At 38.3% G+C, this 21,741-nt stretch overlaps 1 protein-coding gene across 2 annotated transcripts in view; it reads left to right on the top strand.

Annotated features, from left to right (window-relative positions):
* POLR2B (RNA polymerase II subunit B) overlaps positions 1-21,741 on the top strand; it is a 47,651-nt gene that overhangs the window by 18,035 nt on the left and 7,875 nt on the right. For both annotated transcript variants that reach the window (XM_035004904.1, XM_035004903.1), the window contains exons 7-17: positions 1,903-2,067; positions 3,171-3,367; positions 3,520-3,639; positions 4,820-5,006; positions 5,679-5,822; positions 6,061-6,200; positions 6,544-6,655; positions 11,292-11,446; positions 12,333-12,531; positions 12,849-13,017; positions 21,240-21,336. In XM_035004904.1, coding sequence (XP_034860795.1) covers positions 1,903-2,067; positions 3,171-3,367; positions 3,520-3,639; positions 4,820-5,006; positions 5,679-5,822; positions 6,061-6,200; positions 6,544-6,655; positions 11,292-11,446; positions 12,333-12,531; positions 12,849-13,017; positions 21,240-21,336 — 1,685 coding nt within the window. The remainder of the gene's footprint in view (positions 1-1,902; positions 2,068-3,170; positions 3,368-3,519; positions 3,640-4,819; positions 5,007-5,678; positions 5,823-6,060; positions 6,201-6,543; positions 6,656-11,291; positions 11,447-12,332; positions 12,532-12,848; positions 13,018-21,239; positions 21,337-21,741) is intronic.

Here is a 21,741-nt window from a genome sequence, read left to right as displayed (position 1 = left end):
TCTTCTTTTTTTTTTTAACATATATTGCATTATTTGTTTCAGAGGTACAGATCTGTGATTCAACAGTCCTGCACAATTCACAGCACTTACCAGAGCACATACCCTCCCCAGTGTCTATCACCCAGTCACCCCATCCCTCCCACCCCACCCCCCACTCCAGCAACCCTCAGTTTGTTTCCTGAGATTAAGAATTCCTCATATCAGTGAGGTCATATGATACATGTCTTTCTCTGTTTGACTTATTTCGCTCAGCATAATACCCTCCAGTTCCATCCACGTCGTTGCAAATGGCAAGATCTCATTCCTTTTGATGGCTGCATAATATTCCATTGTGTGTGTGTATATATATATATATATATACATATATATATATATGTATATATATATATACCACATCTTTATCCATTCATCTGTTGATGGACATCTTGGTTCTTTCCATAGTTTGGCTATTGTGGACATTGCTGCTATAAACATTGGGGTGCACGTACCCCTTTGGATCCCTTTTTTTTTTTTTAAGATTTTATTTATTTGAGAAAGAGAGAATGAGAGACAGAGAGCACGAGAGGGAAGAGGGTCAGAGGGAGAAGCAGACTCCCGGCTGAGCAGGGAGCCCGATGTGGGACTTGATCTCAGGACTCCAGGATCATGACCTGAGCCGAAGGCAGTCGCTTAACCAACTGAGCCACCCAGGCACCCGAGCAAACAACTCTTGATCTCAGGGTTGTAGGTTTGAGTCCCACGTTGGGTGTAGAGATTATTTAAAAATCAAATCTTAAAAAAATCTGGATTTAGTGATAAGTTTGATATATGAATCAATTAAGATTCTGTGGCTTCTGTCCTCAAGTTCTGGATAAAATAGAAGACTTCTAAGAATTGATTTTTAGAATGTAGTGAGTTCATTTTTTAGACAAAAGATTTTGTGGGAGTACGTGTTGTATGCATTATTTTCTTATGTTTTGCTTATTCTGAAAAAGATCTATGCTGAAACAAATAATAGACTGAATGGAATAATTGACCTCTAAGTAGAAACAATCAAATGGCATTTGGAGTTAATGAGGGCAGAGGGTACAGGAAAAAGAGCAAGATGAAGGTTTGGATATCATTTATGAAGAGTGGTTAACTGAAAACCTGTAAGATGGAATAAGGTGTCTAAGGACCGAGGCCTGAATAGAAGGAGAGATATAACAGAAATTGTTATTAGAAGGGACCATGATAACGTAGGGTTATGAGGCCAAGAGAAGATAGAGCTTAATATTAAAGAAGTATAATTGAAATGGAGAAGCCAGTTGTTTGTATGAAAGTGTAGGTTAGTAACTTATTTCTGTATGTGTGTACAGTTAAAGAGAAATTGGAAAAAATAAACTTGTGTGAAAGAGGCTGTTTGTTAATTTTGAAATATTACTCAAATGAGAGATATCTTACAGACCAGCTCTGAGATTGTTTTTCATTCGTTGCTTAGCTTTTTTCCCATATTTGTCCATATATATATATACCCCTCATGTCTGTTTTCCAGAGAGTTTGTGTGGCCTGTTTGTGTGTGTGTGTGTGTTTTGTGGGGGTTTTTTGGCCAGGGGAGAGGGTGTGGGATCAGTGTTCATATTCTTCTGTAGCCAGATGTCAATTCCAAATACAGTATTGGGTAATTCTAAGAGAATCTTGGCAGGCAGATAGTAGAGGATGGAAGTTCTCTCATGCCTAAATGATCAGCCTGTTCATAAAATTAGTAAACCTCTTCCATTGGTTTTGAAAAGCAGCCATAGGATGTTCCTTAAAGTATGCTGGTATATTTCCCTTGAAATACATACAATGAACATGTATATGAAATGATTCTCATGGTGTTTGTATGTGGCTCTGATCTCTTTGTACTGATATTCTAATGGTGTTTTATTTTATGTTTATTAGGGTGCAAAAAAGAGTGCTATTGGTCAACGCATTGTGGCAACCCTACCATATATCAAGCAGGAAGTTCCCATCATTATTGTGTTCAGAGCATTGGGTTTTGTGTCTGACAGAGATATTTTAGAGCATATTATTTATGATTTTGAAGATCCAGAGATGATGGAAATGGTAATGTGAAAGCAAAATGTATTTGCAGTGTTTTACAAGAGGTTTAAAGTTATTGTTGCTAATCTTAAAACATACTAGAAAGATGCTCTGAAGAGTAATTTAGCTGTCACAAATCCCATGCCATTTACTGTGTAGTGAAAGCCTAAATAGACATAAAAACTAGAGGCAGCCAGAGTTCACTGACAGTAGCAAGAAGAAACTGTAGTAAGGAAAATCATAAAAGCATACCAGTCTGGTGCAATTTAGTAAAAAAGGAAAATGAGTAGTTGAACCTTCTTCTTTTTTATTTTGAGATAATTTCAAACTTACAGAAAAGCTGGCACAGAACTCTTACATACTCTTCACCCAGATTCACTAGTTGGTACCTGTGCTACGTTTGATTTAGAATTCTATCTGTATACACACATTATTTTTTTCTAGACCATTTGAGAGTAAGTTTTAGGCATTGTGCCTTTTACTCCTAAATACTACAGTGTGTATTTCCTGAGAACCAAGACATTCATTACATATTCATAATACAGTTAGCAAAATCAGAACCTTTCACTTACCTTCAGAACTATTAAGCCATAGATCTTTAGGTTTTTGCCAGTTGTCTTGATAATGTCCTTAATGGCATTTTTTTCCTGGTTCAGAATCCATTCCAGGATTGTGTATTGCATGTCATTTTTATGTCTTTTCACACTTTTAAGTCTTTTGTTGCCTTTTTCCTCAGCGTTTCATAACATTGAAGTTTTTCAAGAGGATAGACCAGTTACTTTGTAGAATTTCCCTCTAAAAACAAAGGAATTTTTGTTTTGCAGTTGTTCATTAAAATGTAAAAACCAAAAACCACTACTTTCTTTTTTTTATAATAGAATTATTTGTATTTTTTTTTTAGGAAGTATAATTGCCTGTATTGATGAATGGATTTTGTCAGAGATCTCTAGATCCTAAAGTGTATTCAAGTTCTAAGATTTTGTGGTTCTTTGGTTTTAAAAAAAAAATTTGCATTTTCTATTAGGTACATAGGGATATTTAACGTGTTATAAATTAAAGTTACAGTTGACTTATTTTAGGGTGAAAATGTGAATTTGAAAGTAACTTTCATTTGAATTATCTGACAGGTGAAACCTTCTCTCGATGAAGCTTTTGTCATCCAGGAACAGAATGTTGCACTAAATTTCATTGGCTCAAGAGGGGCAAAGCCTGGTGTCACTAAAGAGAAAAGAATTAAATATGCAAAAGAAGTCTTACAAAAAGAAATGCTCCCTCATGTTGGTGTCAGTGATTTTTGTGAGACCAAAAAAGCTTATTTCTTGGGGTATGTTAAATATTGTTTTAAGATTTTTGCCAAGATACCATTGAGATACAGTTTTTCTTAAAGTTAAAAATGTCAGAAATGTGTTTTTAACATGAGTTTTTTTAAAAGCCAAAAGCCATATGTTTTGTTTTTCACTTTTTTTTATTTTAAAGGTACATGGTTCATCGGTTGCTTCTAGCAGCCTTGGGTCGAAGAGAATTAGATGACAGGGATCACTATGGGAACAAAAGATTGGATCTTGCTGGGCCACTGCTTGCATTCTTATTTAGAGGGTAAGGAATGATAGAATGATATTGTTAAAAGTAGAGAAATTGCACTTTAGATTGATCATTGCACTAGTGGAGGTACTAAACTGTCTTGGTATCCATATTGGGTACATATGAAGTTAGCTACATTCTTTTTGCCACTTGTCCAGATTTTGTTCTGCTTCATGTTTGAGAATTTCAAGTTTGTGAGGACAGTTTATTACATTTTCTTTATTCTTCTGGTAGCTTTATAAGGTATTTGTCTTGATTTTCTAAGTACTGATGATACTGGAATTTTTAGTTCTGCTTTTGTGTTTTTGTTTTTTTAAGATTTTTATTTATTTATTTGACAGAGAAAGACACAGCGAGAGAGGGAACACAGGCAGGGGGAGTGGGAGAGGGAGAAACAGGCTTCCCTATGAGCAGGGAGCCCGATGCGGGGCTCGATTCCAGGACCCTGGGATCATGACCTGAGCCGAAGGCAGACTCTTAACGACTGAGCCACCCGGGGCCCTCTGCTTTTGCGTTTTATAAAAACACAAAAACTGGAGGGAAATCTCTCAAAATATTAGCAGTATTGGTGTAATGTGAGTTTTATTTTTTTCATATGTCTTTGTTTTCCATATTTCCTATAATGAACAAGTAACACTTTTATAATCAGGAAAGTTATTTTTAAAAACAAAATATGTAGACAATTTAATAAAAGATAGCAGTGTTTCTACATACTGTTTTTTTTTTTGGTAAAACATTTATTTGGGGCAAGTAGAGAGAGAGTGCACGAGCATGGGGTTGGGGGGAGGAAGGGCAGAGGGAGAGGGAGAAGCAGATTCCGCACTGAGCAGGTAGCCTGATGTGAGGCTTGATCCCAGGACCCTGAGATCATGACCTAAGTTGAAGGCAGACGCTTAACTGACTGAGCCACCCAGCCACCCCTACATATTCTGTTATTTAGTGCGTTGTAGATTAGTGTTTTTCAGCCTTTTGTTTTCACCCTACTAAGGAGTCTCTTTTGACATTTTTTCCCCTAGTTGCTCCCCTCATATATGTTTATGTACTGTAAGTACATCAGTGCTTTTTACATAAAAAGAGTATTAATACTTCCCTTCCTCCAACTACTTTCCTTCCCATTGTGGGCCATATTGTCCATACTGAGAATGCATGTTGTCGACCTTTACATATTTAAAACGATACCAATTTTATTTGGCAGTATGTTTAAGAATTTGCTTAAAGAAGTGCGGATCTATGCACAGAAGTTTATTGATCGAGGAAAGGATTTTAACTTGGAATTGGCAATTAAAACAAGGATTATATCTGATGGCCTAAAATATTCTTTAGCTACGGGAAACTGGGGTGACCAAAAGAAAGCTCATCAAGCCAGAGCTGGAGTATCTCAGGTAGGACATTGACTGTGACCGCAAGTTTTATAGGAAAATTTTGTGCGACTAATAGATCCTTTCATTCATTGAATATAAGTTATTTTGCTTTTTTTTTTTTCTCTCAGGTATAGTAGCACTGGGCGATTTTGAATTACGAAAATGGAATTTTTCTTAAATTAGCTGTTAGCACTACTTAAGAGAGATTAAGGTTTTGGCTTGCATTTAAGATAGTTAATAAAGTAGTGTAGCTGCTTGGGAGATAAGACGGTCCATGTTAGTGAAATTTGTATGTTTCCAGAGCTCCATGTTAGATGCTGACCCAGAGAATAAATGGGTATTCCCTTCCTTTGATGAAAAGTACAGTACAATGTTGACCCGTGAACAATGTGGGGGTTTGGGGCGTCAGCTCCTATGGAACTAACATCCTGGTGATTGGAGGTGATCGTAAACAAAGTATTTATGTGGGATGTTAGAACTGTACATCACATATTTGCCATCCCTGCGGTAAGGGGCACTAAAGTTATGGGGTGAATGATATTATTCAGGGAAAGGGAGAAAAGAGGGATAGGGAAAGTTTGACAGTTGATTATAGGTAAAAATGTGACTTTGCCTCATTCTGTTATTTGCCAAAAATGTGTTAATATGAGTAACAGAAATGCCCAAACTTAAAGATTTGCTATTGTTTTCTAGGTGTTAAACCGCCTGACTTTTGCATCTACTCTTTCTCACCTGCGTCGTTTAAATTCACCTATTGGTAGAGATGGCAAGCTAGCAAAACCAAGACAGTTGCATAATACATTGTGGGGAATGGTGTGTCCTGCTGAGACTCCAGAGGTAATACATTAGAATTTACATTCAGGACAAAAAGTCTACCAATAATTCTGTAGGGTATGTAATTACTTGTAGGAGTAAGTAATTATGCTATGTGGTTTTGGAACTAATGTTTATTTATGATTTTGTTTTCAGAAAGTGAGAGTAAATCCTGAAATCAAATTGAAGGAAAAATGTTTACGGAAAAGAATTTTGATAGGCATGTTAAATCAGTGTGATTTATTTTTTTGTTTATTCCTAGGGCCATGCTGTAGGACTTGTGAAGAATTTAGCCCTGATGGCTTATATTTCGGTTGGATCTCAACCTTCTCCCATTCTGGAATTTTTAGAAGAATGGAGTATGGAAAATTTAGAAGAAATTTCTCCTGCAGCTATTGCTGAGTGTGTATAGATGTGATTTCTTTCTTTCTTCCTTTATTCCTTTCCTTTCCTTTTTTCTTTTCTTTTCTTTTTTAAGATTTTATTTATTTAACAGAGTGAGAGAGCACAAGCAGGGGGAGCAGTAGAGGGAGAGGGAGAAGTAGGCTCCCTGCAGGGCAGGGAGCCCGATGCAGGGCTCAATCCCAGGACACTGGGATCATGACCTGAACTGAAGGCAGATGCTTAGCCGACTGAGCCAGCCAGGCGCCCAAATGTGATTTCTTTTTTGAAACTATTGTTAATCTTTGGTTGTTGCTTAATATAGAGTTACTAACTGCAAAATGCTTTTGGTTTCACATTTTAGTGCAACCAAGATTTTTGTTAATGGCTGCTGGGTTGGAATACATAAAGATCCTGAACAACTTATGAACACCCTAAGGAAACTGCGACGTCAGATGGACATCATTGTGTCTGAAGTGAGTCTTAAGTAAGAGTGCATGATCCTGTGGGATTGCTAAAAAAGGCATAAGATTAGTGACAGTTTTCTTTGCATTGGCATCTTTAACTGCTTTTCCTTATAGAATGCATTGTCAAAAGTCTAGGTTATGTTTGAGCTAAATTTAATTATAAGGTATTGCTTGCTTTAATGTTTTAGGTATATGCTTCTAAAAATTTGACATGTAATTTAAATTATATTTTAGAACTCAAAGTACATTTTATTTTATTTTATTTTATTTTTAAGATTTATTTATTTATTTACTAGAGAGAGAGAGCATGAGAGGGGGGGAAGGGCAGAGGGAGCAGCAGACTCCCCACCAAGCAAGGAGCCCGATGTGGGACTCGATCCCAGGACTCCAGGATCATGACCTGAGCCGAAGGCAGTCGCTTAACCAACTGAGCCACCCAGGCGCCCTCAAAGTATATTTTAAAGTAAAAGGAATTCTTTTGAGGATCTTCTTGTAAAGCTGACAATAATGCTTTTGAAAAGAGAATAATGATCTCTGATTTTTCCTTTTGTCTGAATCTAGAGTTTTTTTTTTTTTTTAAGATTTTTAAAATTTATTTGACAGAAACAAAGCGAGAGAGGGAACACAAGTAGGGGGAGTGGGAGAGGGAGAAGCAGGCTCCTTGCTGAGCAGGGAGCCCAATGGTGGGCTCGATCTCAGGACCCTGGGATCATGACCTGAGCTGAAGGCAGACCCTTAACAACTGCACCACCCAGGCGCTCCTCCTTTTTTTTTTTTTTTTTTAAGATTTTATTTATTTGAGAGAGCGCACAAGTGGGGTGGAAGGGTAGAGGGAGAAGGAGAAGCACACTCCCCGTTGAGCAGGGAGCCTGTCTTGGGGCTCAGTCCTAGGACTCTGGGATCATGACCTGAACTGAAATCAAGAGTTGGACGCTCAACTAACTGAGCCACCCAGGCACCCAGAGATTCATTCTTAAAATGTGATACACCTCTATAAAGATTTTTATATTTAGGTGGATATTGAAGTGCTTTGGGATTAGGATAGTTTTTTTTTAAAGCATTAATATATATTATATGAGCTTTATTACTACCTTAAATAGGACTTTTGCTTTTAGTGTACTGTATTAAGGGATATGGCTTGGTCTTTTGATTCCCTTAAATCTATACTGTGGATTCTGTCTAGGTGTCTAGGTGAAAGTGGGTGTTTGGAGAGAAACGGTAACACATTTAAGCCAGTAGCTGATCTCTTTTCTACGTAGCTGAGCAGGGAAGAGTTTGGTTGCTCCAGGCTTTCCTGTAGCAGACAGACCCTGGGTTTTGAACCAGGAGTGTTCACAGCTTGAAGGCAGCAACAGCATGCTTCACTTGAGAGCAGGCAGGTCTAAGAGAAAGCCTAAGAACCAAAATTGGCTGTATTTTTTATGATTGAGAACTTTGGTAATACCATGTTTTTCTGCTAAGAGCCTTCTTCAGCTTTTCTGTGTTTTCTAGGGTAAAATTAAATTCTTCATGCTGTTTTAGGTCTCTCTACCTTTCCATGGTCCCATTCCCTTAACCTGGAATGTTTGTGCTCCTTGTGCCCCATTCCTCCTCAAAAATGAGCAATAGGGAAAAGGATTCTTATTACCTTTTTTTCAGGTAAATCTCACTTATTCTGCAAAACTTCTCTCTCTTTTTTTTAAAGATTTTATTGATTTGACAGAGAGAGACAGTGAGAGAGGGAACACAAGCAAGGGGAATGGGAGAGGGAGAAGCAGGTTTCCCGCTGAGCAGAGAGCCCGATGTGGGGCTCGATCCCAGGACCCTGGGATCAGGACCTGAGCTGAAGGCAGACGCTTAACTGACTGAGCCACCCAGGCACCCCTGCAAAACTTCTCTTAACTCTCGTCTCCTTCAGGATACCTTATCTGAACAACCCCCCTCCTGCCAGTTTAATTAGATCACAACTTGGCAAAGATTTTCTGGAAAGGCCCAGATACTAAATTAGGCTTTGTTTACATATACTCTCTGTTGTGTATTCACCTCTGCTGTTGTAGTGAAAAGCAGCCATAGGCAGTGTATAAACCAATAAAACAATTTATTTACAAAAATATATGGCAAGTGAGAATAGATTTGGCCTTTGACTCCCTGATTTAGATCTCTATGACTGTGTATAGTGTATATTTTACTTAAATGTTTTTGACAGAATGCTTGTCCCAGATAGTACCTATTGACTTATTTGCCTTCCTCACTCACCACAGCATTAGCTCCCCAGGGGGCAGGGTACATGTATTAATATGACTTTGTATTTTCAGCTGTGAGCATGGTACCTGACATATAGTAGACATTGTTTATTAAACATAGAAACTAACCCTGTGTCCTTGGACTAGGCACTTTAATATCCTGTTAGTGATTTTGGGAACCTCTAAATAAGTGGGAGAATTGTGTATATTTTCCTGAAGGAGTCTGGCACTTTTTCTTTTCCTTCATATTTTCTAACTACCAGAGGTCCTCATTTTACCCATTTCTGACTTTAGCCTTCTGTTGGACCTGTTAGGCTGTTCTGTCAGTAGTCTTCTCTGGACCTACTAAAGTATACTTGTTTCCTTTGGGGCTTTGAGGAGACACAGCTCACAATTTATGTTGTCCTGTTAAGACAACGAAACTATTTTATTAGGAATTCTCTAAGGATTCAAGGCAATGCATTTGAAAGCAATGTCTTTTCTAGGAATGGATAGTACCACTGATGGTGTTTCTGCTCAAAGACATAGTGTTTCTCCTCAGATTGTTTTTTAAGGACAGGAAGTGAGCTAAAGGTATAGAACATTTTCTATATAATGGCTTTTGACTTACTAATTTGGAGACCTTGATGTTTTTGATCAAGCTTTTATGATTTACTCTTATTTTTAAACCCAGTAATCTAAATCTTTTCCTTTCTTAAATAAACCCAATCTTTAATAAAAGTACCAAGGTGTGATTTTACTCTCTTAAAGTACTTTTGTTGGAGAAATACCAATCTGTTTTTCCATTTCCTAACTCATTGTCAATTCATTTCTCTAGTTGACTTCCAAGGTTATATATTAGATCTAGATAATTCATTGGAAATTCTTATTTCCTTTTTGACTTATTTCTTTGTAAATAGGTACTTCAAATTCTACAGTGCTTTTAGTAATTATTGTTTTTTATTGTAAATTTCCTTTTTTTTTTTTTTTTTTAAAGCTGTACACCCCACATGGGGCTTGAACTCATGACCCCGAGATCAAGAGCTGCATGCTCTTCTGACTGAGCCAGCCAGGTGCCCCTGCCCAAAATATATTTTTATATTTTCTGGGAATGTATTTTCTAGTTCTCAGTAGAAATATCACATGAGATACATATGTAATTTAAATTTTTCTAGTAGCCTTGTTAAAAAAATTAGAAACATGAAAGTAATTTTATTTATTTATTTTTAAGATTTTTATTTATTTATTGAGAGAGAGAGAGAGAATGATAGAGAGCATGAGAAGGAGGAGGGTCAGAGGGAGAAGCAGACTCCCTGCTGAGCAAGGAGCCCGATGCGGGACTCGATCCTGGGACTCCAGGATCATGACCTGAGCTGAAGGCAGTCGCTTAACCAACTGAGTGAGCCACCCAGGTGCCCCCATGAAAGTAATTTTAATGATATATCTTACTTGACCTGATATATCCAAAATATTAAAATTTCAACATCTACTCAGTATGAAGGATGATTTATGAGAAATTTTACATTCTTTATTTTTGTGTGGTACTTTTTTTTTATTATTATAGTTAACATTCAGTATTACATTAGTTTCAGGTGTACAACAGTGATATGACAACTCTATACATTATGCTGTGCTCACCACAAATGTAGCTACCATCTGTCACCATACACGCTATTATAATGCCATTGACTATATTCCCTGCACTGTACCATTTATCCCTGTGACTTAATCATTCCATAACTGGAAGCCTGTACCTCTTACTTCCCTTTACCCTTTCCTGCCCATCCCCCCAGCTCCCTCACCTCTGGCAACCACCAATTTGTTCTCTGTCTTTATGGGTCTGTTTCTGCTTTGTTTATGTGGTATTGCCTTTGAAATCCACTTTGTAGTTTGTACATGTTGTACACTGCAGCCTATCTCAGTTCAGAATGAATGGCCACATTTCAAGTGTTAATAGTGACGTGTAGCTAGTGACTGCTGTATTGGACAGATAGACTATAATCCATTTGTTGGATAGGTAAGTGTCAGAAGTTGGGCTTATTACTGAGAAAGTATGATCAGTGCAAAGTGATATAGGGTTGGTTACTGAAAGGTTGCAAAGTGAAGTCTATGTTATTATCAAAGAGGCAAAATAAGGTGTTATATACTAGTGTTTGTGATGCCAAAAATATATTTTCTTCATTTTACTTTATCTTGCATGACATTGCCAGATATTATTCAGCTTTATAATTATCAGGGTTAAATATTTGTTCTTTAAAAATTTTAAATTATACCTAGGTTTTTAGTATATTGAACAATGATAAACTAAGAAACATTTGTCCATTTTATTTGATAATTGTTTGCTCTAGAAATTTATTAGGAATTTTATTGTATTTTTAGCTAAGTCGTAATGATACAGAGAAAATAAATTCATGAGACTGACTGTTTTGTCTTTTTACTTATAGGTTTCTATGATTAGAGATATTCGAGAGAGGGAGATTCGGATCTATACAGATGCAGGCCGTATTTGTAGGCCACTTCTGATTGTAGAAAAACAAAAGCTACTTTTGAAGAAGAGACATATTGATCAATTGAAAGAGAGAGAATATAACAACTACAGGTAAGAACATGCAGTCAGAAAAAAATTGAGATATAATTCACATGCCATAAAATTAACCATTTTAAAATATTACAGTTCAGTGGTTTTTAGTATATTCATAAGATTGTAAAAAAAAAAAAAAAAAAAAAAAGATTGTGCATCTGTCACCACTACCTAATTCCAGAACATTCTTACTGCCCCCCAAAAGAAACTATTAGCAGTCACATTTGTTTTTCTTGATTTTTGTCATCAAGTAAGGGACTTGTAGGGTTTTGTTTAAGAATAAAAGTCTTTGTGACCTGTTAAAGTCTAATAATAAGAAATAACATATAATATAAGTTATGTATATGTAACATGGATAATATAATAGTAAGTAAAAAACTTAATAAAAAGGTGAACCTGCTTTAAAACTTATTTTTAATAGTTGAATGTATATGTTTTATTGTAAAAAAATTTCAAACAACATATATAATGAAAAATATATAAAAGCCCCCAATTCATATTTTCCTCTTAAAAAGTAAGTAACCCATACCCATATATTCACAAATAATTCCCTTTATTTATTTATTTATTTAAAAAGATTTTAATTAATCTCTACACTAGTGTGGAGCTTGAACTCAAAATCCCAAGATAAGAGTCGTATGGTCCACTGACAGAGCCAGCCAGGCACCCCCAAATAGTTCCCTCTAGGACAAAGCAAGACAAACTAATAGTAATATTTATAGGACCACACTTCATGTGTATTGTTTAGTAATTTGCATTTTTTTCCACTATTAATAATAATATACCTGTTTTGGAACTTTTTCTGTATCTGTACATGTAGATATGGGAATACTCTTTGTTAAGTAGTAAGCTTAGTTAAAATACTTCAGTAAATAAGGAAATAAAGTGAATTCTTCTCTTTTAGTTGGCAGGATCTTGTGGCCAGTGGGGTAGTAGAATACATTGATACTCTGGAAGAAGAAACAGTGATGCTCGCAATGACTCCAGATGATTTACAGGAGAAAGAAGTAGCTTATTGTTCCACATATACACACTGCGAGATTCATCCGTCAATGATTCTTGGTGTCTGTGCATCTATTATTCCCTTTCCTGATCATAACCAGGTTGGTAGCAGTTTTTAACTTCTGGTTTGTGAGGAATTGGGGGAAGTAGATAAAAACTAGATTGATCTGTAGTTTTTCCTAAAGAAAAGCGTGCTGATGAAAGGACTATGAACTCCTATGAAATCTGCATTAAATATACTTACTTTTTGTTTCACTGTTAGGAGCCAGAGTTGATTATTCCAAATGGTTATCACTTACCTTTCAGAAAAAAAGCATAACCTTTTCCAACCATATTCCCGATTTACATAGTACCCTGAAGTTTGTTCCTTTAGAAGTAATTAAATTTTCATTGATTCTGCTTTTCATTTCTACTTTAGTCCCCTAGAAACACATATCAGTCTGCTATGGGTAAGCAGGCTATGGGAGTTTATATCACCAACTTCCATGTTCGTATGGATACATTGGCCCATGTTCTGTATTATCCTCAAAAACCACTTGTGACTACACGGTCTATGGAATATCTACGATTTAGAGAGCTGCCAGCAGGTATGTTCAGTTTTGCTCTTCAGTTTTTAAGATCCTGTCTTAAAAGTGCTTAAGGCACTTTTCTGGGTGCTTGGGAGGGTTAATAAAATACATATGACACAGCATCTATTCTCTCAGAATTTATATTGTGGGAAACAACACAATAAAGAGATAGATACGTGGAAAGTGTTACGATGAAGTACAGGAAATGATTGATTCCTACTGGAAATCTAGAGCCAGTTTCACAGGGGAGGTGGCGTTGTAGACTAGCATAAAGTTGATGAAAGGGCGTTTGAATTTGAGAGATGGGTTGAGGAAGGGCTTAGATGCAAGAATGTATGCGATAGGGAAATAGCAGTAGTCATGGCACTTTAGTATGACTGGAGTGTAAGTGCACTAGTCTCTCATAGTGTGGAGAGAGCAGGTTGAATTTTGAGAATGAAGACTCATCCAGCCTTTTGGAGCAAGGAAGTAATACAAATAGAAATTTATTTTAGGAATATCATTCTGGCAGTTGATGCAGATTACAGTCATGTATGGTATTGGAAGGGGATAATTTAGAGGTTTTTGCTGTGGTCTAAATAAGAATTGGTAAGGTCCTTAAGAAATGAAGAGTAGAGGATGAATGCCTGTTGGAATACCCTTGATGGGACTTGATTAATTGGATGTGGAGTGATGAAGGGAGGGAAGATAGGAATTGGAAATATTGTTGGCGTTCATGGCTTCCGTGATCAAGAAGAGAGTGATACTCTTAATAAGATTGGGAGCACATTAGAAGGAAGAGGTTTTAGAGGTAAGATAATAAATTCAGTTTTCAGCATGTTGATTTTGAATTGCTGCCCTAAGAAATTTTTTTTTTAAGATTATTTATTTATTTATTTGTGAGAGAGCCAGAGTGTGTGCACATTAGCAGGAGGGAGGGGCAGAAGCAGAGGGAGAAGAAGAAGCACACTCCCCACTGAGCAGGGGCGGGGCTGGATTCCAGGACCTGAAATCATGACCTGAGCTGAAGGCAGACACTTAACCAACTGAGTCACCCAGGCGCCCCAGAAAAGATTTTCTTTCTTTTTTTTTTTTAAGATTTTTTTTTATCTGAGAGAATGAGCAGGGAGAGGAGCAGAGGGAGAGGGAGAAGCAGACTCCCTGCTGAGCAGGGAGCCCCATGCAGGGCTTGATCCCAGGACCCTGGGATCATGACCTGAGCTGAAGGCAGATGCTTAACTGACTGAGCCACCCAGGTGCCCCCAGAAAAGATTTTCTAATAGTTGTAAATGTGGTTTGGAAGAAGGTCAAATCTAGAGCTGCGAAGTTATTGATAAGTTAGTGATAAGTTTGGAATACCATGAAATTGTTGAGGGAAATTCAAAGTGAGAATATAAACCCAGAAACAGAACTTTAGGCACCAGGAAAAGAAATGAGAAGAGATTTGAGATACAACTGATTAGGAGAATCAGGAATTTGCAGGAGGAGATTCTTAAGGAGACTGGACAACAGGTAAAATGGTGCAGAGAAATCTAAAGGGTAGGGAAGCGTTGAATGTTAAAGGAGGCAGCATAGTTCTTTGGCATAGCTGTTTTCTTACCTTATTAGTAATAGGATTTTGGCTTTAACTGTGCATAATGTTATTTATTTAGTAGAATTTGCTTTGTAAATAGTAGCCTTAAATTATTAACTGTACTGGGGATCTTAACATTTTGATGGCAAATTCTCATAGGTTAGAATGATTTATTTTCATAGTCCTCCACAAGGGGTTACTCTTGTCTAGGAAAACACGGTCTGTTAGGTTGCCTACAATGTGCTCCTATCTTTGGAGGATGTTTGCACTGTTGTGTTTTCTTCAACATTTAGCTAATAGTTTCTTTATGGCTAGAGGAAAAAAAGAAATACAGGTAAAGGATTAGATTTGAAATAAAATGTTCTTCTGATACTGGAAAAAGTGCATGCAGTCATGGCTGGTAGGGACTACACATGCTTTTCAGTTCTGTTACGGCTTCATGCCTTAATCACATTATCTATTCTAAAAACTGTATTTTGAGATAATTTCAAACTGATAGAAAAGTTGTGAGATTAGTACAAAGAACTTCTGTATACTCTTCATCCAGATTTCCTATTTCACATTTTACCACATTTGCCTTATTCTTTCCCTTTCTCTTCCTGAACCATTGGAGAGTAAGTTGTAGACGTGAAGCCACATCACTTTTTAATTCTTCAGTGAATGTTTCCTAAAAACAAGGACATTCTCCACAGTACCACAGTCAGAATCAGGAGGTTAACATTGATATCCATCTAGTGGGCAATCCTTAGTTCAAATTTTGCCAGTTGTCCTGATAATGTCCTTTATGGGTCTAGGATCTAATCTAGGATTGTGCATTGCATTTAGTTGCATGTCTCTTTAGTCTCCTCAGGGTGGAACAGTTCTTTAATTTTTCCTTGTCTCTTATGACTTTGATGTTTTTGAAGCATTTAGGCAAGTTATACTTTGTACATTGTCTCTCAGTTTGCCTTTGTCTGTTTCCCCATGATTGTATTCAGGTTATGAATTTTTGGCAGGACTAGCAAAGAAGTGTGCTGTTTTATCATTGCATCATATCAGGAGGCACATGCTGTCTATATGTCCCATTAATAGTGACTTTTAACTTTTATCATGTGATTAAGATGGTGTCTGTCAGATTTTTCCATTTTTTGTTAATTATAAGTATTTTGTAAGTCATAGTAAATAAGTCACAGTAAATAAGTCTTTTGTGAAGAGATACTTTGAGACGATATAAATATTCTGTTCCTTGTGAGCCACTAGTTTAGCATGATGATTGTTGCCAAATGATTTTTCTAATTCCATCATTCCTTCCATTTTGATGCTAAAATTTTCCCAGATTTTCCAGTGGGAACAGCTTCAAGATGACTCCTGATAGGTCCTTCATCCTTCTTTACATACTTGTATTTTGTGCTTTCCTTAAACCTGGACTCAGCCATTTCTCCTTTCAGTGAGAATAGTATTTGGAAACCAAAGTGTGGGTGCTAAGTGTGCTTCTTGCTATTAGAATATCATCATTTCTAGGGCTTCTCAGCTGATAACCTAGGAAAACCATGTATGCACATACTGCCCCCCCCCCCCCGCCACTTTGTCTATTTTTATGACTACATTTCAAAGAAACATGAATTCACACTAGTATCTCCTATCTCAGTCCAACACCGGAGTGTTTATTTTAGAACTCCGTTTTCTGATAAGGAGAAATCTGGTTCCCACTGGCCTCAGTTTCTTTACTTATTTGCTCACTCTGTTGATGTAACCAATCTCCTGACCTCCTGGCTGAATTATTGGCCCTGGCCTTGTCTTATATGCCAGCTACATTGGCCAAATTCTGAGCCCTGACCGAGGGGTTGGGGCTAATCAAGTTATTTTAAGGAATGTCTTTTTTTTTTTTTTTTTAAAGATTTTATTTATTTATTTGAGAGAGAGAGAATGAGAGAGAGCACATGAGAGGGGGGACGTCAGAGGGAGAAGCAGACTTCCTGCTGAGCAGGGAGCCCAATGCGGGACTCGATCCAGGGACTCCAGGATCATGACCTGAGCCGAAGGCAGTCGCTTAACCAACTGAGCCACCCAGGCGCCCAAGGAATGTCTTTTTGATGAGTATCATTCCTGTTTCTGTAGTGTACTGTTACCTTGGTTGACATCATCTGGGAGCAAAAATCCTTGTGACAGAATCTCATCTTGACTTAAAGTATGTCTAGAGATTTAGAGCTTCCTCGGTGCTGAGCTGAGGTTTGAAGTGGGTGAGAACAAAGTGGCAGGAAGGGTGTGAACCTGTCTTAACAGGTGGGTTGTAATCCTAGATTTCACATTTTTATAGTCCTTTAGCTCACAGATTATTTTTTTTTTTTAAGATTTATTTATTTTAGAGAGTGAGTGAAGGGGGGCAGAGGGAGAGAGAATCCTGAAGCAGACTCCTTGCTGAGTGCAGAGCCAGACTTGGGGCTCGATCCCAGGACCCTGACATCTTGACTTGAGCTGAAATCAAGAGTCAGCTGCTCAACCGACTGAGCCACCCAAGAGCCCCTTAGCTCACAGATATTTTTATCGAAGTTACTAATATTTATTGAGCATTGAGTTTGTGTGAAACACCATCCAGGTGCTTTACACATGTTATTTCTAAGGATCATAAAAGCATTTTGGTATTTTTTCAATTGCAAAATGAAAATAATAGTAGTACCTACCTCATAAAGCTTTTGTGATGGTTAAATGGTTAAGTCCGCTTAAAACTCATGGCTTAGTGCCTGGTAGTTAATAAGGGAGGAGTAAATGTTAACTGATTAGAAATAGCGGTGGTGGTATCATCTCTGTTTTACAACTGTGGAGACAGGATTCGAAAGGTTAAGTTATTTGCCCAAAGTTACACAACTTAAGAAATAGAAGTCCAGAAATTAGACTCTGGCCTGTGTTTTTCCTTTTTGACCAAATGTAGACCTTTTCCTCCCATCTCTCTCTCTTGTGCCTTTTCTGTTACATTGCATCTTGATTTGGGGCTTTTAAGAAAAAACTATAAGAAGCATAATTAAGAAGTTAACCATTTTTAGCTAAATTTAGCTGATCTCTTAGTCTTGCCCAGATACCTTGGATAAAGGTTCTGGGAAGGAAGGGGCTGCCTCCTGGGCTCTAGTTGATGTAACATATGTGGGTGATCCAGGAATTGTCACAGAAGAGACAGGAAAGCCTCACAAGGCCAAGACAGTTGAGCACCTATAGGCTGCATCACCTGGAAAAAGGTGTGGGGCATAGGTGGTGCTCCACCAAAATGTGAGGACGTGCTGGGGATGTCTTGCCTGTTTAATGTATCACAGATGTGATATATGCCCTACTGCTGGCTTCCTTAGTAGTAGGATCATATCACATCTCCCAAGACCCTGAGATTTCTGCAAATTCCTCACTTTTCAGAGCCTCCCCTGCCTTTAGGAACCTGCATCTTTTTTTTTTTTTCATTTAATTTAATTTATTTATTTGAGAGAGAGAGAATGAGAGACAGAGAGCACGAGAGGGAAGAGGGTCAGAGGGAGAAGCAGACCCCTGCTGAGCAGGGAGCCCGATGCGGGACTCGATCCCGGGACTCCAGGATCATGACCTGAGCCGAAGGCAGTCGCTTAACCAACTGAGCCACCCAGGCGCCCAGGAACCTGCATCTTTATGTATTTTCCTTGCATTATGCTGCTTGATCATTTGTGAAACTTAAAATTCTTCTAGTTCTCCCAAAGAATCCACACAAAAGCATGGTGACCAATGTGGATGCTACTAAAGATTTCATAGAGGAAATCATTTAGATTTCAGGAGGAGCTTTCATTGCACACCTGAGGAGTGACTATGTATTTGACTTTTCTGATTCTCTGAAGGCCTTGCCTGCTACTAGGGTTTTATCCAGTGTCCACTTCCCTGACATTGCCCTTTCCTTGGAGAATTTCACACTCCTTTTCCTCCCCAAGCAGAGCATTTTAGCTTCAAATTTAAATATACAAACCCAGCAAGGTGCTCAGAAGAACAAATGCCCTCTTGTTAGTATGATTCTTCTTTTGTAGAGAGCAGTCAAGGTTATATTTAGCACAAAGTATTTAGTGTTATTTTTTAAAAGGGCTTGCAGCCACAAACTCCTACATGGTTAGGCAGGATTGGTGAGTTAAAGAGAGGTTTGCCTTTCCATTGGGGTTAGCTCTGTTCAGCTTCAGCTATGGTTGTGATGTGTATAAGTGGGCCCAGTGATGCCAGATCTGATTTTGTAAGAAAAGTTTGAATTCTAAGCTTTTGTGTAGATTTACTTTTTAAAGTGTTAGAAATGAATTCAAGTTAAAAACAAAACTCTGGGGGCACCTGGGTGGCTCAGTTGGAGGAGCGTGCAACTCTTGATCCCGGGGTTGTGAGTTTGAGTCCCCTGTTGGGTGTAGATACTACTTAAATATTAAAAAAAAAAAAAAAAAGTATGGCAAGATTGAAACCATAGAAGTTATGGAAGACAGGAAGAGATGAAAAAGGAGAGGATTTGCTTTTGTAACTTTTTGTTTTTTTATTTTTTTCTCCATGTTTGTTTGTTTATTTTTAATTTTATTGTTATGTTAATCACCATACATTACATCATTAGTTTTTGATGTAGTGTTCCATGATTCATTGTTTGTGTATAACACCCAGTGCTCCATGCAGAACGTGCCCTCTTTAATACCCATCACCAGGCTAACCATCCTATCACCCCCCTCCCCTCTAGAACCCTCAGTTTGTTTCTCAGAGTCCATAGTCTCTCATGGTTCGTCTCCCCCTCCGATTTCCCCCCTCCTGCTATCTTCTTCTTCTTCTTTTTTTTTTAACATATATTATTTGTTTCAGAGGTACAGATCTGTGATTCAACAGTCCTGCACAATTCACAGTGCTCACCATAGCACATACACTCCTCAGTGTGTATCACCCAGACACCCCATCCCTCCCACCCCCCACCACTGTCCATCGACAGATGAATGGATAAAGAAGATGTGGTATATATATATACAATGGAATATTATGCAACCATCAAAAGGAATGAGACCTTGCCATTTGCAACGATGTGGTTGGAACTGGAGGGTGTTATGCTGAGCGAAATAAGTCATTCAGAGAAAGACATGTATCATATGACCTCACTGATATGAGGAATTCTTAATCTCAGGAAACTTTTTTCTTTTTTAAAGATTTTACTTATTTATTTGACAGAGAGAGACATAGCCAGAGAGGGAACACAAGCAGGGGGAGGGGGAGAGGGAGAAGCAGGCTTCCCTCTGAGCAGGGAGCCCGATGCGGGGCTCGATTCCAGGACTCTGGGATCATGACCTGAGCAGAAGGCAGACGCTTAACGACTGAACCACCCAGGCACCCCTGGTTTTGTAACTTGATGATCGTGATACAGTTGATGACAAAATTGTAGTTCGGAAATACCACACTATTAACATGCATAATTGTGAAGTGAAAAAGGCTCTTTCTAAACAAGAAATGCAGTCTGCTGGATCACAAAGAGGTCATAGAGGTGGATGTGGCTACTTCACGGGTGATGGAGGAAACTTCGGTGGAAAAGGAGGCTATGGTGGTGGCAGCAGAGGTAGTTATAGAGGATGGTGGCGATGGTAGTGGTGGTCCTGGTTATAGCAGTAGAGGAGGCTGTGGTGGCAGTGGGCCCAGGATATGGACACCAAAGGAGGTGGTTATGGTGGCGTTGGTGGAAGAAATGGTGGTTATAGTGAAGGGGGATATTTTGGAGGAGGTAACTATGGTGGTGGTGGGAACTACAGTGATTTTGGAATTTACAGCGGACAACAGCAGTCAAATATGGACCCGTGAAGGGGGGCAGTTTTGGTGGAAGAAGCTTGGGTAGCCCCTATGGTAGTGGTTATGGATCTGGTGGTGGAAGTGGTGGATATGGTAGCAGAAGTTTCTAAAAGAACTCAGAAGAAAAGGGCTACAGTTCTTAGCAGGAGAGCGAGCGAGTTGTCAGGAAAGCTGTAGGTTGCTTTGAGATAGTTGTCCCAAGTGCATTAAAGGAATTGTAAAAATCTGCCACAGAAGGAATGATGATCCACTGTCAGAAAAGTTGCTGCAGCTTAAATAGGAAACCTTTCTTGTTCAGGACCATCATAGCCACAGTTTGCAAGACGTGCAGTGCAGCTGTTGCTTAATGCAATCTAGTGTCAATTAGATGTACATTCCTCTTTTGTTTTGTTTGTTTTTTTTAAAGATTTTATTTATTTATTTATTTGAGAGAGAGAGAGAAACAGCACGAGAGGGGAGAGGGTCAGAGGGAGAAGCAGGCTCCCTGCTGAGCCGGGAGCCCGATGTGGGACTCGATCCCAGGACTCCGGGACCATGACCTGAGCCGAAGGCAGTCGCCCAACCAACTGAGCCACCCAGGCGCCCTGTTTTTTTTTTTTTTTTTAAAGATTTTAAGTAATCTCTACACCCAATGTGGGGCTCGAACTCATGACCCTGAAATCAATTCGCTTGCTCTACTGACTGAGCCAGCCAGGTGCCCCTAGATGTACATTCCTGAGGTCTTTTATCTCTTGTAGCTTTGCCTTTTTCTTTTTCTTTTCATTATATCAGGTATATTGCCCTGTAAATTGTGGTAGTGGTACCAGGAATAAAAAACTTACGGAATTTTTAACTTTTCAGAAATAAAAGAAAGGAACAATCTTTTCTTTGTTTCCCAGATGAGGCTTATAATGTATGCTCTTATGTGCACTTACAGGTATCAATTCCATTGTGGCCATTGCATCGTACACGGGATATAACCAAGAAGACTCTGTTATCATGAATCGTTCAGCTGTAGACAGAGGCTTTTTCAGGTCAGCTGTTTACAGTAGTTGTCAAAACACAGATACGGTGCAAACATTAATACTTCAATAAAAAAAGTTCTTAAAAAAAAAAAGAAAAAAGTTCTTGAAAAATAGGTTTGGCTTGTATGTATCCAAACTTCTTGGTGGTTTTGAAGGTCAGGCTGGAGGAAATTTTGATCCGACAACAGAGAAAATTTTCTGTTAAGATATTTACTCTTTTGCCTCCATTCATGAAGCTTTGTGGATATCTGGCAAGCACATACTGTTCTATAGATATCTGTATAGAGTTTAGTGTGGTGAAATCAGTGCCTTATTCCAGAAAACAGGAGGCCTGGTTGATGTCATGAATGACTGAAGACACTATTTCTTGTGTCTCAGGATTTTCAGATGCTAATATTTTGAGGTCCTTACCCC

The sequence above is a fragment of the Mirounga leonina genome, unplaced genomic scaffold, assembly GCF_011800145.1.
Source record: "Mirounga leonina isolate KUSES-001 unplaced genomic scaffold, KU_Mleo_1.0 Mir_129, whole genome shotgun sequence".
Classification (NCBI taxonomy): Eukaryota; Metazoa; Chordata; class Mammalia; order Carnivora; family Phocidae; genus Mirounga; species Mirounga leonina.
This window is presented reverse-complemented; position numbering and strand designations above follow the sequence as displayed.